General features: G+C 46.8%; 1 protein-coding gene across 2 annotated transcripts in view; it reads right to left on the bottom strand.

The window, feature by feature from the left end:
* Positions 1–337: 337 nt before the first annotated feature.
* Positions 338–14,496, bottom strand: part of PAPPA (pappalysin 1) — a 183,562-nt gene continuing 169,403 nt past the window's right edge. Inside the window, exons 22-23 of one of the 2 annotated variants that reach the window (XM_087753259.1) lie at positions 6,602–6,705; positions 338–6,180 (exon numbers count right to left, since the gene is read on the bottom strand). In XM_087753259.1, coding sequence (XP_087609385.1) covers positions 6,123–6,180; positions 6,602–6,705 — 162 coding nt within the window. In that variant the 3' untranslated portion in view covers positions 338–6,122. Of the gene's footprint in view, positions 6,706–14,496 lie in introns of both variants that reach the window. The other variant, XM_009475824.2, reaches the window with a different exon arrangement.

Here is a 14,496-nt window from a genome sequence, read left to right as displayed (position 1 = left end):
GGCTCTTGGGCTGACACGTGGCTCTGGCTGGCGCTGCCTCCCTCCACCTGCAGCAGCCATCTCCCCTCAGGGCTCTGTCAAAGCACCGCAATTTTCAAAACCCCTGCCCAAAGCCGAAGTGCCAGGGCACGTGGACAGTGTGGCCCGTGCAGCTGTGCAGCCAGCTGTGGGACCCCACAGCCGCGCTCACCCCCCAGGGATGCTCGGGGCCGGCTCGACCGAAAGCAAAGGAGACGTGGCAAGAGCAAGCGATCCAGTTCAGAACTCTTTAATACAAGCTTATATTGTTTGTGTTTCTGATTCTCTGTTCTCCCAACATCTGGGGACATTAACCCTCATATGTGTGTGAGCATGTGTATGAAGATATATACAAAATCACACAGTTAAATATTTAAGCATACAAGGTATTATATATTTATATAATATAGAACTTTAGGGTATAGGAATCAACAATGGCAAAATATTTCTGATGAATCTGACATAACTTTTTTTGAGTGAAACATGACCTGTTTTTGAAAGACAAGAGGAAGTTGTTGCTTATTAAAAGAAAGAGAAAAACCTGTATAAAGAAATTCTGTGAAAATGATTTAAAAAACATCATGAACCAAAAAAAGGACAACTGTTAAAAACTGTATTGAAAAAAAATAAATTAGATGAACAATTGTGTAAATATAAATTAAAAAAGATGACAATCTTAATAAATAAGCTTTACTATTTACATCTTTATATATTGCTTGGAGACTTAAATTAGATCCGTTAAAAACAAACGAACGCAAAATAAAACCCAAAATCGGAGCAGCAAACGTACAGGCGTGAGGTACAGAATTAAGGGTTGAACTGTATTTTGCTTGTTTCTCTTTTTTTTTTTTTTCTTTTCTCTTTTATACAGTAGACCAGTAGAATTCTTGTGAAAATAGATCCTCAGCACTTCATTGGAGTATTGGTTGACGTGGCTTCCAAAAGGTGCCAAGAAAGATTCCATAATAATAATAATAATAACCATAATAATCATAATAATTATAACAATAATAAAAAGATACAATATGATACATAAATATGGAAGAGCAGTTGGTAATATGAATACATTTTTCTCTAGACGAGATCACAGTTTTATTTGTAAATATTACACTGATATATATATATAATATTACACATATAATATTATATATATATCATATATATATTTATATATATATTTATATATATAGTACGGCTCAATCCTGCTCCCAGTGAAGTCAACAACAACAACAAAAACCCCTGTTGACTTGATGGGAGCAAAACTCAGCCTATCATCATCTGCAGACAGGTAAGTAATTACAGAGGCCGTACAATGCAAACTCCGCAATGGTTCCAATTCCCTCTTTAATTGCTGGTGAAATGTTTTGTTAAAGCCCTGGTTCTTTGCACTCAGAAGATGGAAACTGGTGGCTGAATGTGGCCTCACCAAATGAATGAAAAACCAAAAGACCAAACCAAACCAGAATGGGAACCAAAGACAACTTGGACTCATTAGCTCTGCATCTCGACCTAACAGGACTAACACCACCAACAAGTAGCACCAAGACTCCTCATCTAACACCTGAAGCCAACCCAAGCTCTTGTTTCTGGCCTCAGAGGAAGTGATTATTATTCATAATGAATCTTGGATGTGTAGATCAGGCGAAAAGGGGAAAAATCAGTTTGCCAACCTAAGACAGAAACAAAATGTTAAGCCCTACTTTGCTCCTGCTAAAACGACCAGGATTTTGAACACCGGGTCCCCGGGTGGCAGGAACAGCCCAACACCAAACCCCTGTTGCCCAAATTGACCATAGCTCCAAGGAAATACACCTTGGGCCACCTGGATCTGCTCCTGCTGATATTTTGGTCATGCTCCCACTGAACTCAGTGGTCAAGGTCCTCCAGCAGAAAGGTGACTGTCCTGGGGCTCTGGTGTGCCCAACACGTGAGGCCAGCTGGAGGCAGGGGTGCTTCTGCCTCCCCAGCAGGGACATGGCTTTCCCCAGAGGATGGGATGATGTGGAATAAACGCAAAGCAAATCAGCTCAGTTGCACTACTGAGACCAAAATGGGCCCACAACCATGAAGGCATCGTGAGCGTATCTAAGCCGGGCATATGGTCCTCTCCCAGTGATATGAACATGCCCACTAACACGCACTGAGGCATCTGGGGATCAGGCAGGGGAGGACAAGACGCTGACAAAAGTCTAGGAATTTCCACAGCATCCAAAAAAGTTCAAAGGCCAAACAGCCAGCTCTGAAACTCCTTTGAGCATCCCAGCCTCGGCTGACTTAACCCCAGCCCCTCCTGTCTTCTCGCTTGGCCTCAAATGGAAACAACGGGCTGGAGTGCAGGAAGGGGACGGTCGGCATCCCGCTTCCCACTCACGGGAATCACCTGCCTGCTCATGTAGCAGCTTTCTCCTTCCCCCCCTCACTCCCAGTCTCTCGCAGCTCTTCGGGATTCAGACTGTGCAGTGCTTCTGAGTGCAGTAATTAGAGCACAGTGAAATACTGGTTAAATGCGTATGTACAGTTGGATAATGTAAAAATAAGCACAAATACACACTTAAAAAATAATCTGGAAAAAAAAAATAATAAACTCCACCCCCCTCCCCCCACAAACAACAATATACCAGGGGAAAAAATACCTTAGCCTTAGTTCCTGGACTTATCACAAAGCACAAGGAAAACAAAAACCAGACAATGTTATAAAACCTCACGGTACTTCTAGGGAAATCTACACATAAGTATCTAGCTCTCTACTCAGCTGGCAGAATCAGTGTTTTCCTTTCAAACACACAAAAATAGGCTTTGCTCTTCTTGGATTTGGATTATGCAGGTTTTCTTTTCTCCTTTTTTTTGTGGGTTTTTTTTTTTTTCTTTTCTTCCTCTCTGTAAAGCCTCACTTGTTGCTATTTTTTTCCCCCACTTGAATCAGTTGCAGCAAGAAACGTTTGTTGGCTATTGGGTTTTCTTTTTTTCTCACTTTTTTTTTCCTTTTTTTTTTTTTTTTTTTTCTTAAACACAGGTAAAACCTAGAACAAACCGACAGTTACAACCAAGTGAAACCGAAACCGGAAGGGAGGTAGCTGGAACCTGACTCCAAGAGTCCTCTGGTGCCATCCTCCTTTCTCAGCCTGGGGGGGGACAGCGGAAGATTCAAGAAAAGCAGGAGGACACCAGCTCAGCCCATCTGCAAGAAGGTGGGGAGAGAGAGGAGTAGCAGCTGATAGGAGTTTCCCACCCCACCATGCACCATTCACCGCTTTCTGCTCCAGCTTTCCCGCCCACTGGCCATGGACACCACCCATAGCCAGAAGGCTGGCTGGTAGCCCCAGGTAGGGTGCAGCCTTGGCTCACTGTCTGTGACAGAGAAGAACTTGGCACTAATGTGACCTGGACTTCATAAGCAGCTAAATTTCATCAGCATGGGCACCCTCTCCTGTTCCCCCAAGCTTCTTGTTTGATGTTGTCCTACACCACTGGCTTGGTGGGATGAGGTGGTGGGTAATGTCTCTCTCACCTCCCACCCAATGGCCATCACAGTCATGGAGGGTCTTTCCTAGGGACTCCACTGGCCCTTACAGTGGTAGATGCTGCAACGCCATCCAGCTGGCCTTGCCCCAGAGTGGCGGCACAGGGGACAGGAGCTGGGCAGGTGTCCATGCCCCACAGCTCCCCTCTCTGCACCCCTGGGAGCACAGTATGACGCCTGAAACACAGAGGGCAAAGCTTTGCCCCAATGCAATCTTTTCCCAATGGAAAAAAAATGCCATTGGATTTAACATAACTCAGGGCAGAACTTCTGCTCCTGGTTCTGTCAGCCCCGTTGGAGAAGATGGACAGTGCCAACATAGCAGTTGGAAAAAAAAAAACAAATAGCAGCATGGAAAGCCTGTTCATGGGAAAGAGAGTTGGGTCGCCCACTGACTGCAGGAATGAAGCTGAGGTGTGAGGCTGTGCTGGCAAGAGGCCATCATCTCCCTTGAGCTGAGAAGGACTCCAACTCGGCGAGCAGAGGCTGGCCCTGGCCTGGCAGAGGAGCTCAGTGGACCCTGAGCTCCTGGGAGCCCACAGCAGCAAGTAGCAATAATGCTTATACAGACCTGTCTCTCCTGGGCAATGTCCTAGGTGGGAAAAGGAGATGGAAAATCTCCTCCATGCTGAGCTGCATAACTGAGAAGGGGATTTTGCAAAATGAGCTGCCATCAGGACGCAGGCAGGACCTGAACTGGGGCTCTCTGCTAGGGCAAAACACAGGTGGGGTGGAGGGGGTGATTGCACCAAGATGCCTCAGGCATTGAGGACATGATGTGTTGGCAGTCTGAAAGGCTTTTGAGGTTGTGAGCTCTTCTGATGGGCTGGATGGCACACAAACTGCCAACACAAAAGGAGACGACAAAGGGACCCGAAGGAAGCAACCTTTTCACAATTATTTACTACCATTGTTAATTAGGTGGCAAGGGGCAAAAGTGGAAGTTTTGCTCAGGCCTAGTTTTTGCCAACGTTCTCTACACTAGAGGACATTCAGCCTAACTCCACAGAAGGATCCCTGATCCCACTGCGCCTCCCTTTCCTGCACCCCCCCGCACAGTGGGGGCAGAGCCACCTGCTCAGCTCCCATAGCCAGGCCTTCTCCAGGAATAACTAGGAGCTTCACAACAGAGAGCTCCTCACCTTTTTATGACAATCACATCTCCAGGCCTCTAAATTTTAGTTCTTGAGATTCATCTCTGGTTTATTCTGACAGAAACAACCCCAGCAGTGGGTTGCAAGAGCCTGGCTCCTTGCACCTACAACTCTGTCATTTCTAGTTCTCCTACCCATTTTTACATCCATCTCTAAATGACCCCCTCTTACCCTTCTGCCTTGCTCCAGTGCCTAAGTGTTCAATCAAGCAGGAGTAGGAAAAAAATCTTTCCAACGTGTCTTTACCCAGTAGATTGTACTGGGTACAGGAGTCCCAAGGAACAGATGGACTTAACACTTGGAAGGACACTCTTGGATGTGTGTTCTTCCTAGCAGGAGCCTGAAGCGGCAGGAGACAAGCCCAAGTGCACTGGGATTAACATGGGATGGGTTGTAGCAGCAGCACTAGATGCACTGGGCACCTCAGTGACTCAACATCATGAACCCTATGATGAAATGAGTCCCCAAGTGTCTGGCACAACATGTGTCTCCCTGGGCTGAAACAGGAGGATGGAGCTATACAACAGGGAAGTATGAGGTCTGCTGCAGCTAATGCCTTTCCTTCTGGAAGATTACAAGCAGCTAAGCTCCTAATATATCAAAGGTGTCCAACCAACTGGCCTGGCAGCTTAATACTGACAAACATGGCCAAAATTCTAATACTGTCTCCCATGGTCCTTTCCCCATAACTTGTGCCTCCTCCTCCTCTTCCCTTCTCCTGAGAAAACAGGAGCATGAAGAAGTTGTTAGATATATAACACCATAAGAGGGGGGTGGAGGAGGTCTAGAGAACCACTTGGCTGGGTGGAGACCAGAAAGCAGATTCCTTTGGCTGGCTGGTGTCCTGTTTTCTTGCCCCAATGCTGAGGAAGAGACCAGAGGGTTTGAAAGGCAGGTTGTAGGTAAGCTTTAAGGCAGACTGTTTGGTTGCGTGGGGTTGTTTTCACCCTGTCCTGACACAGTAAGGAAACGAGTTGTATGGGACATAGCAGCAGGAGTAGCAGCAGCAGACACGCTCAAATGACAAGTGTGGGGGCGAGTTACCCTCTCTGCTCCTCAGAAGCAATCATCCACGTTCCTTGATGCCAGTCCTTAGACTCCCCACTCCCTGACTCCACCATGGGACCACTTGCCCACCTCCACACAGAAACATCCCAGCAGCCCTGCAGCTTCCAGGCAGGCTACAAGGGGGCTTTTTGTTGGCTTTTTGAGGGCAGGGGGAGAAGGAGGAGCTGTACAGAAAGGCCACTGCAGTCTGCTGAGCTCCCTGGCTGGAAGTAGCGTTCCTGTGAGGAGCAGATACATCCCACGTCTCGAGCTGGCTGGGCGTCTGGCAAGTTACTTGCCAAGAGGCACAGCCCTGTGGAGATCCCACCCCAGTCTCAGTGCCCCGAGCATGCGATACCTTGGCATTCAGCATAAGAAAAGGCTCAGCTTGGAGTCCTCCAAGAGCACAGCCTCTTCCATGAATGGTCTGAGTTGTGAGTGCTGGAGAGGGGAAAGTGTTTTTGCGTTGATCATAATCTCTCACTCTTTCTCTCTTTCTCTACTTATTTCTATAAATATGTGTACATAGATAGCTTGTTTCTCGCCTTGAATCTAGATATGAACTGTTCAAATTAGGTGGGCATAACATGCTGTTTTGATACAAGAAAGTCTTCTCGACTTGACTCTTGGTTGTTTGTTTCTTGTCATCACTATTTAAGATATAGTTAATACATAAACCCCTACTTTGAGTTCTCCTTGGACAAAAATTAAAGGCAGACTGGTTGAATTCTAAGGGTCCCTGGTGCAGAAATGCCATCCAGTTGAGCAGCTAAATGTTAAAAACGATACCAAAACAGATGTGGTGTCTCTCCTAGCCTGCCTTGAGCAGTGTGGTCCTCCATTCCACGTCGCTTGGCATTACCCAAGACTGAAGCCGCGGAGGTCTTTCTGATTGTGCTCTTGGGCGTTGGGGTCCCGGCAAGCACAATCTCCTTGTAGGTCACAGGACATAGGGAAGGGAGTAACCTGGGGAAGGAAACCAAAGACACAAAGACATGAAGGAGGGTACACAACTACAGCACCCTGGAGAACAAACGAGACCTCTGGAGTGATACCTTCAGATCAGCTGCAGTCTTCAGCTGTGTTTTTTTTTACAGTGATTTATTTTAGTGCTGAGCCAGTGGTGCACTGAGGCCTCAGGTGAGCTACCTGTCCATAAGAGAGGCTGTGAAAAGTGTGAAGAACCTGTTCAACTCATGCAGTTACTAGTCAGCAGACACTCCCTTAACAGTTCACATCAGGCACATGAACATAGCTGGCTGAGGAGACATGTATTTCTCAGGCAGCTCTGGGGCTTTTTGGGTTACTTACCACAATGCTTGGACTACATTACACTGCCAACCTCTTCTGAAAAGCTATCCTTACCCCAAAGGCTAAAAACACTAAATGACAGCAAATTTACAAAACCCTCATCTCACATGACCAGCTCAAACCACCACCAAACACAAGCGGGTCCAGCAAATCCCAACTCCAGTCTTCCTGTAGCACTCCACCGGCAGCTTGGGGGTTTTGGTGAACCCTACTCCTGAGCCATCACCTCCCCTCTGTAGGGTACCACTTTGCAGTAGCTACCTATGGCTTGGGTGCTGCTGCCATGCCTAAGTCCATTTGTGCACTTCATTATGAATGTTCTTGGTTTCAGTTCTTCAGGGCAAGAACTGAGCCAAACACTACGTAGCAGATCAGTAAAGCTGTAATCCAGCAGAGAGACTTCTCTAAATACCTATTGTGTTTAAGGTCAAGAGATGTAGCTAATGGGCACTGAGGAACAGCAAAGGAATGCAAGTAAGAAACTGCTACGTGCATGATCTGTCATTTGTCCATGATCTCTCTGGAGAAGCGTGGGAAGGAGCTGAAACAATAGCCTGCAATGCCTGGCTAGCAGAAGTTGATTTTGGCCTATTGCATCATGGTATTTACATAAAGAAAAGGGGGTGGCAGTGGAACAGTGTCTCGCTTGCCCTGAAGTGAATTCCCAAGAATTTCTTCCATCTGCACAGACTGAGCAAATGACCTCATTCCCCTCCTTTACACTCCTTCCAAGACAGTGCCACAACCTGTTCAAACATTCCCGGTGAGGGCTGCACACGTGCATTTCGTCTGCTTCCCTTGGCTTTGCTGCCACATGTTTGCTCTCTCTTTCATAAACACTTTTCTCCAGGCTATGAAGCCTGGGTCTGCCTGTTCCATGTGCATCATCAACAGCACATCTAGGAATGTGGACCAAGCACTGTGCGTGAGCACATAGCTGTCATTTCCACCTAGACTTTTCATACGTGTCCCTGCATGTCCATTTCTAGCATGCCTTTCTCCTGACGCACACAAGAATGGGATGGAGAGGTGTGGATCTTTATTTCACAACTGGGGAGCCTAAGGCAGGGACATGCTGACAGAGACATTAAATAGCCAACGCTCATCACCAAATCAGGGTTTAGAGAGCCACCTCCCCTTGCTTTTGACTTTATTCCCAGAAGACCTGACCCTCCAGGTAGAATAGGGTGATGACTCTTCATCAAGCCATGGCCTTGGTGACTTATGAGCTAAACAACCTACCAGTGAATAATCTGAATCTACAATTGTGCACATGTGGAAGTTGCAAAGGGAAGAGATAGTAAAAAAAGTTAAAAGAAAATGAATTCAAATAATTGGAAATGAAAGAAGTTTATAAACTGCAGCAAACAATAGGAGCTTAAGGGTCACTTGATCCAACAGAAGCCAGCCAGAGCAGGACTGTCTCATATCACAGTGTCATGAATATTCTTAGATAGGAAAACAGAGACATCTGCAAACAATGGGGTTTGAGGAGGAGGCTGAGGAGGGATTGTTTAATGACTGAATTGAAATACTGGAAAGGAAAAAAAGAAAAGATACATGAAAAAGAATTTACTTTTTTGGTTCAACATAGAAGGAAACATTTTGGTTTAGATTATCTGCTACAGTTCAGGTTTGACCTTTCCCTCCAAGACATACAAATAAAAAAGACTATTTCAGAGCAAAAGTTATGTCTTGAAATAAAAACTTATTTCACTTAGAAAATGCTCAAAGGAAACATTTAAATATGTCTGCAGTTTTCCCTTATTTTTATTTTTTATCCTGAATCATTCAGTTCAATCTGGATTTGGCAATGATTTTGACTTAAAAAATCCTCCCTGTTGTACAGTGAAGCTACTGGTTGGAGGCAAGACCCAGGAACCTGATTTCTTTCATTTGTCTTGATCAAGCTTTTTCCTCTCCCTGGCCTGGATTCACTGTGATTGTCTGTAACAGTCTAACAAAGGCGATTAAGTGGCCCCTGCATTCAAAGGAGAGAGACAGGCTCACAGAGAAGGTGGATATGCATTTTGCATTGAACACAGGACAACCATACACCCAATTCACGCGTTTCAGTAAAGTAGCTGAAATTAGCCGTAACAACCTACTGCACTTTGTCTCTGCTGCTGCCTATGCATAAGTGGGATAGTGAAACGTGTTGTAGGCGCAGAGATCCCATAAATCCTACCATTTCACTTGCGGGAACATCAGAGTCAAGAGTGAAAGCCCTGCCCGGCTATGTCTCCAAACTACCAGCTCACATTCCCCTAACCTACTTGGTGGGCTGTGCTGAAATAGGGGTCTTAGAAACCCAAACTGGCATCAGTTTGACGTTGCCTTGAAGTGATCTACCTTCTTCATTCCCTTTCCTCCCATTTCTCCTTGCGAGTCCCTCGTTTTCCCCTTTGCTTTCTTACAGGTCACTGTAAGTGGGTGCTCAGCACTGGAGCAACCTGAACAAAAGGTGCACGTAAGAGACTAGATCACTGCTACATTGCGGCCAATTTCTGGGGAGAGGGAGCCACTAGAGAAAAAACGTCTTGCTGTGTGTTGTCCTCCAGAAACCCTCCAGTCTCCTCACAGTGGTCATGGACAGAAGTGCAGAAGCTTTCTCTCTGGGGCAGAGCCGTGTCCCCAAGAGCAGACAGTTTCATGGCTCAGCAGCAGTCACAGCAGTGGGTAGCCTTAGTGCAAGAGGGTTTCTTCCTGATCAGATTAGCCTTATTCACTTTATGTCCCTTACAGAGTGTTTTTATGCAATTTGAGTTTTACAGTGCTATTGTCCAGATAGATGAATTGTTTTGTCTTATGGCAGTGAGCTCCAGAGATCAGTTTTCTATTATGTGCAAAAAGCAGAGATTTCTATGGGTAATGAGCATATCCACAGTCATATTCAACAAGACAAAATTCTCAAAGAACTCTTAGCAGTAATACACGGTTTCCACTTTAAATAACATCTACAACAAATACACATTTGAGTTCCCCAAGGACCTGATTTCCACAGGTATTTAGGGAATCAAACCCACACATAGCATCTACTAAGATTGTCACAAGTACCCAACTCAGAGAAACCGTAAAACCCCTTAAAAGAAGGACTGTCTTTTGCCTTGGGCTCGTACAGTAATAGCCCTCTGGAGTACAGAGCCATGAATAAAGCTGCTGGATGTGCTAGAAATAATAAATGCTGAACCTTTTTCTGAATGATAGCCCATTTAGGTGCGGAGCCCAGATATACATACTCTGAGATTAACTGCTTCTTTTCTTTTTAAATAGGTCTGCGAAAGCCCAACTCATTAACAGAATATATGACCTGCACTGAAATTTCCAGATATACCCATTGTAAAGCCAGTATTAAAGAACCAGCTCTTCTTCCTTTCACCCGCCAAGTCCTGCGTTCACCCTACATCTATCTCCCCTTGTAGAAAACCTGGCTAATATCTAGGATGGAAGGGAGAAAAAGCTAAAAATTAAGCTTAGGGCCTGGCCCGGTCATCTGATGAAGCAGTGCAGGATATTGTCTCATCAGATTAACTAAAATAGGTTGAAAAAGGCACAACTGAAGAACACAGCTCCGCATGCCTGCATGCACCCCCTAACACACACACACCTCCTGGAGATGATCCAGAACAGAGCCATGGTGTGGATTGACAGCACTCAGGAGAATGTGGGTCACACCTGAACCACACTAGACCACAGACTATCTATCTTCAAGAGAAAACAGACACAATCTAAATCACGTCCGTCATCCCAGGAGCATGCACTGCATGACACACCATGCTCAGAACCTAAAGGAGAAATTGCATCAGGTGTAGATTTATGGGCTAGGCAGGAGGCTAGCACAGACATCTGGGGTGTAACGCACAGAAGATACGAGACACCTCCACCTCGAGCAACTCACTGTACCTCGTGCAGTGTATGAACCCATACTTCCATTCTCCACAAAGGTATGGAGCCCTAAGCATCCTCTCCCATGCTCGGCAATGAGACCTTGGATAAAACCCAAGCTCCCTCTTGGAAACAGGGTGGCATTTGTCCTTGATGCCATGCTCCCAACTGTGGGAAGAAAGACAACGATACAACCAGTGCAGAGCTGGGATCCAGGTCATGAAATGAGTGAGAGGCCACAAATCCTCACTACATGGCACCTATCTAAAGAAGCTGGTGACATCCCAAGACAGATCTCTGCTGAGAAAGGCCAGTCTATATGGAACTGGTGGGAATGTTGACAGGAGAAATCCCAGACAGGTACAGGGAGAGATGGGAAACAGTTCTGCAAAGGGTTGGAGCTCATCCCTCACACAGGCTCATATCTGGTTGACCCGGCTGTACCTCCCATCCAGCGCACGTGGGGCTGGTTCAGAGCAGCACCAGGGCAGGCAGAATCAGGCTTGGGGAAGGGCCCGGGTTGGAGGCAGCAGGGGGAAGCAGGGGAGGAGGGCTGCAAAGTGTTGGGAAACAGCCTGTTGTTAGATTTCAGCCCTTAAGTGTTTGCGAAATCTCCCAGACAAGCCTAACTGGAAATATGAAGGCCCTGCTGCAGACAGAGCCTCTGTGGGCGAATGCAGTGTGTCGAGATAAGCGTGGCAGGCCGTGCTGAGTGTTGCAGCCCCACACCTCCCAAGACCCTCGCAGCTCAAACGCTGGGGAGTATTTTGTTCCCTGACAAGGCCCTTGTGGGACAAAAATGCATCTTGTAAGGGTCTTCTCAGTGGTTTTCGGCATTTAGGTCACCAGGGCTGTTTTGAGATAACAGAACAAGAGTGAGACCCCTTTTAACTCTAGGGGCTGGTATGCAGGTTCACACCTAGGGCACCGCTCCAGAGAGCCTGGGAAAGGTGAAGATGAAGCTCACAGGAAACCTCCTCTCTGTGCAGCACATACAGTTTTAAAGGCTTGAATTTTTGTTAATCGCCCCGCCATAAATTGGGCTTTCCCCCATTGAAGACAGCAAGCCTGGTGTAACACTCAACTAAACCCAACATATACTCCTCTCGCTCCGTTGGGTATAAATCAGGAGCAGCCTCACCAGAAACGGTGGAAGCAGGATGGCCCAAAGCCAGCAGGGATCCCCGGGAAAGCCCTGCCCGCACGGATCCCCGCATCCCCGCCTGCCTGCTGAGCGAAGCGAGGGAGCCCCTTTGCCAAACCACACGGAGCTCAGTTACTCAGCAATCAGCTGCGCTTCCTACCCTCGTGCTGCTGATTGTGCAAACATGAATGTAATTAGTCTAAATAATCACCAAAGATTTAATAGGAGCCAGACCACCCAGAGGCCAAATAGCTGGCAGTGGAGCAGGGAAGGTTTGTTCACTGGTTTTTGTAACACTTGCTAATGAAGCGAGGTCGCATAGCAAAGCAAACACCCTCCACTAGCACATCCCCTGGGAATACTGTATGTTGTGGGAAGCCCCATGTCCCTTGAAGCCAAGAACATTCTCTCAGGATAGGCAACATGTGCTACTACCATCACTGCTTTTAATTTATTGCTGCCTGGAAAGCCTCCCTGAACGATTATGAAACCAAGCTCTGAGCCCCAAAATAAGCTCCCATCCCAACCAACCATGACTGAAAACGCTCCTCACATGGCGAACAGCTAGCCACTGAGGCTGCGACCAACAGCTCATGGGTAAGTGAGTTCGCCCACATGCCTGGGTGAACCAGCATGCTTGGAGCACGCAGCAGTACTCAGCCACTTCCAGAGGCAGAAAACACCACTCCACATTGTCTCCTTCCTTCCTCCATGCTCACCCACCATTTATTGTATCTCGCCAGCTAATTATAGAGCTGATAAACACACCCAGCTGGGGACATTCATGTTGCTGAGAGCAGCATCGTGGCAGGAACTTCAGTTCTTCTAGATAACCAGAATTTCCTCAGCCAGGGTGGTCATTTAGGCTGCTAATTGCATGAACTGCCTCAAAACCATGTTCTGCCAACAGATCAAGACCTGAGATTCCTCAAGACAGGTCTGTGTTGCAGTTAGAGAGCTAGGAGAAGGCGCTTATTTCTCAAAAATACTAAAAGTGGTTATTTCTGTTTTCTTGGGGATAGGAGTGCAGCAGACCCCCCTTTCCAGGGAGGCAGGGACAGTCCTTGGAAATCCCTGCTGGAGCCAGCAGCAGCCCCTCAGTTCAAAGCTCCTTTCTTTAGGTCTTGAATTCTCGGCCATAAAGTCTCTGAAGAGGTTTTGATAACTTGCCTATCTTTTAGATAAGCAAAACTTTGGATGAATCCCACACGGTCCTCTATCTACTGCAAGTCCTCATTTGTTTTCCGCTGAGGCACTTGCTGGTTTTCCTCTCCAAGGTGTTGGACAGAAATGTCAAGAGGCTGAAGGGGCGGCATTTGAGATGGGAATTTTTGCCAGGCCAATTTTTCTTTTTCTTTTCTAAGTGCTATGGGGCAAAGCCGTTGAGGGAAAAACCTAAGTGATAACTGAATGAGACAGGTTTTTCTCACGGGAGCAGTAGGTTTACTCCTTACGCGATGAAAAGGAAAGGCAGAGAGGAAAGACAGATGAAAGGTTGCCCTTTCAAACAGTTTAAGTTGGGGGAATTTTAACACGGTAAGTTCTATTTAAATTTGCAGGGACCAGGCTGCAGGATCTTCAACTAAGCAAATTTGTGACCCGAGTCTGGAACAAAGTACGTAAGCAGAGCCTAAAGAGAGACATTTCTAATTTCTGCAAGGCCTTTCTAGACAGCCTTGTCCAGGGGAAACTTGTAAAAGGCAAGTGGAAGAGAAAATAAATGAAGGAGAACAGTGACTGGAGAGAAGATTTCCTGAAACGAATCAGAAAGACATAGCCATAACCTCTCTCCCTGCAACATCGCATGCCCCAGGAATTCCTTGCAGGCGTCTGCCAGCCCAGAGAGAGCCAGTTATGCCCAGGTTATTTATTTTGCTCACTTTAGCAGTGTCACGTATTTAATGTTTTAAAAAATAGTATCTTCTTCTATCTGCAGCAGGATACAAAGGAAGAAGCAGCTTCCTAGAGCAGCCAGGCAAAAAGGAGCTGGCAAACTGTGCTGGGTCAGGAGGGTAGGAAGATTAAAAGGAGATGGGATTTTGCTTTGTCCTTCACGGAAGACTTTATCCCCTCCAGATACACAACAGAAGCTTTCTCTCCCTTGAAGGTTGGCCGGCAATGGCCTTCCCATCTCTCAAAGCTGCTCCTGGGTCATGCACAGGGCAAGCTTCAAGCAGCACAGCCCCGTCCTCTGCCCCAACTGCAAACCCTGCTGCCAGCCCCCTGCTCCACACACAGCCCACCTGCCCGGGGCTGCACCGTCAGGCGCCGCAGGACGCGTGTCCCTGCTTCCTTGGGTGGCACTCGTCCCTGCGCCAGCCCTGGCTTCTTGCCCACTGCAGGTGGATGCTGATCAATTAGCACACAACAAATAATTAAGCTGATGAATGTCTCTTTTTCCCGCTTGCTGACTGCAG

The sequence above is a fragment of the Nipponia nippon genome, unplaced genomic scaffold, assembly GCF_047370975.1.
Source record: "Nipponia nippon isolate SJK-2023a ecotype South Korea unplaced genomic scaffold, ASM4737097v1 scaffold_16, whole genome shotgun sequence".
Taxonomy (NCBI): Eukaryota; Metazoa; Chordata; class Aves; order Pelecaniformes; family Threskiornithidae; genus Nipponia; species Nipponia nippon.
This window is presented reverse-complemented; position numbering and strand designations above follow the sequence as displayed.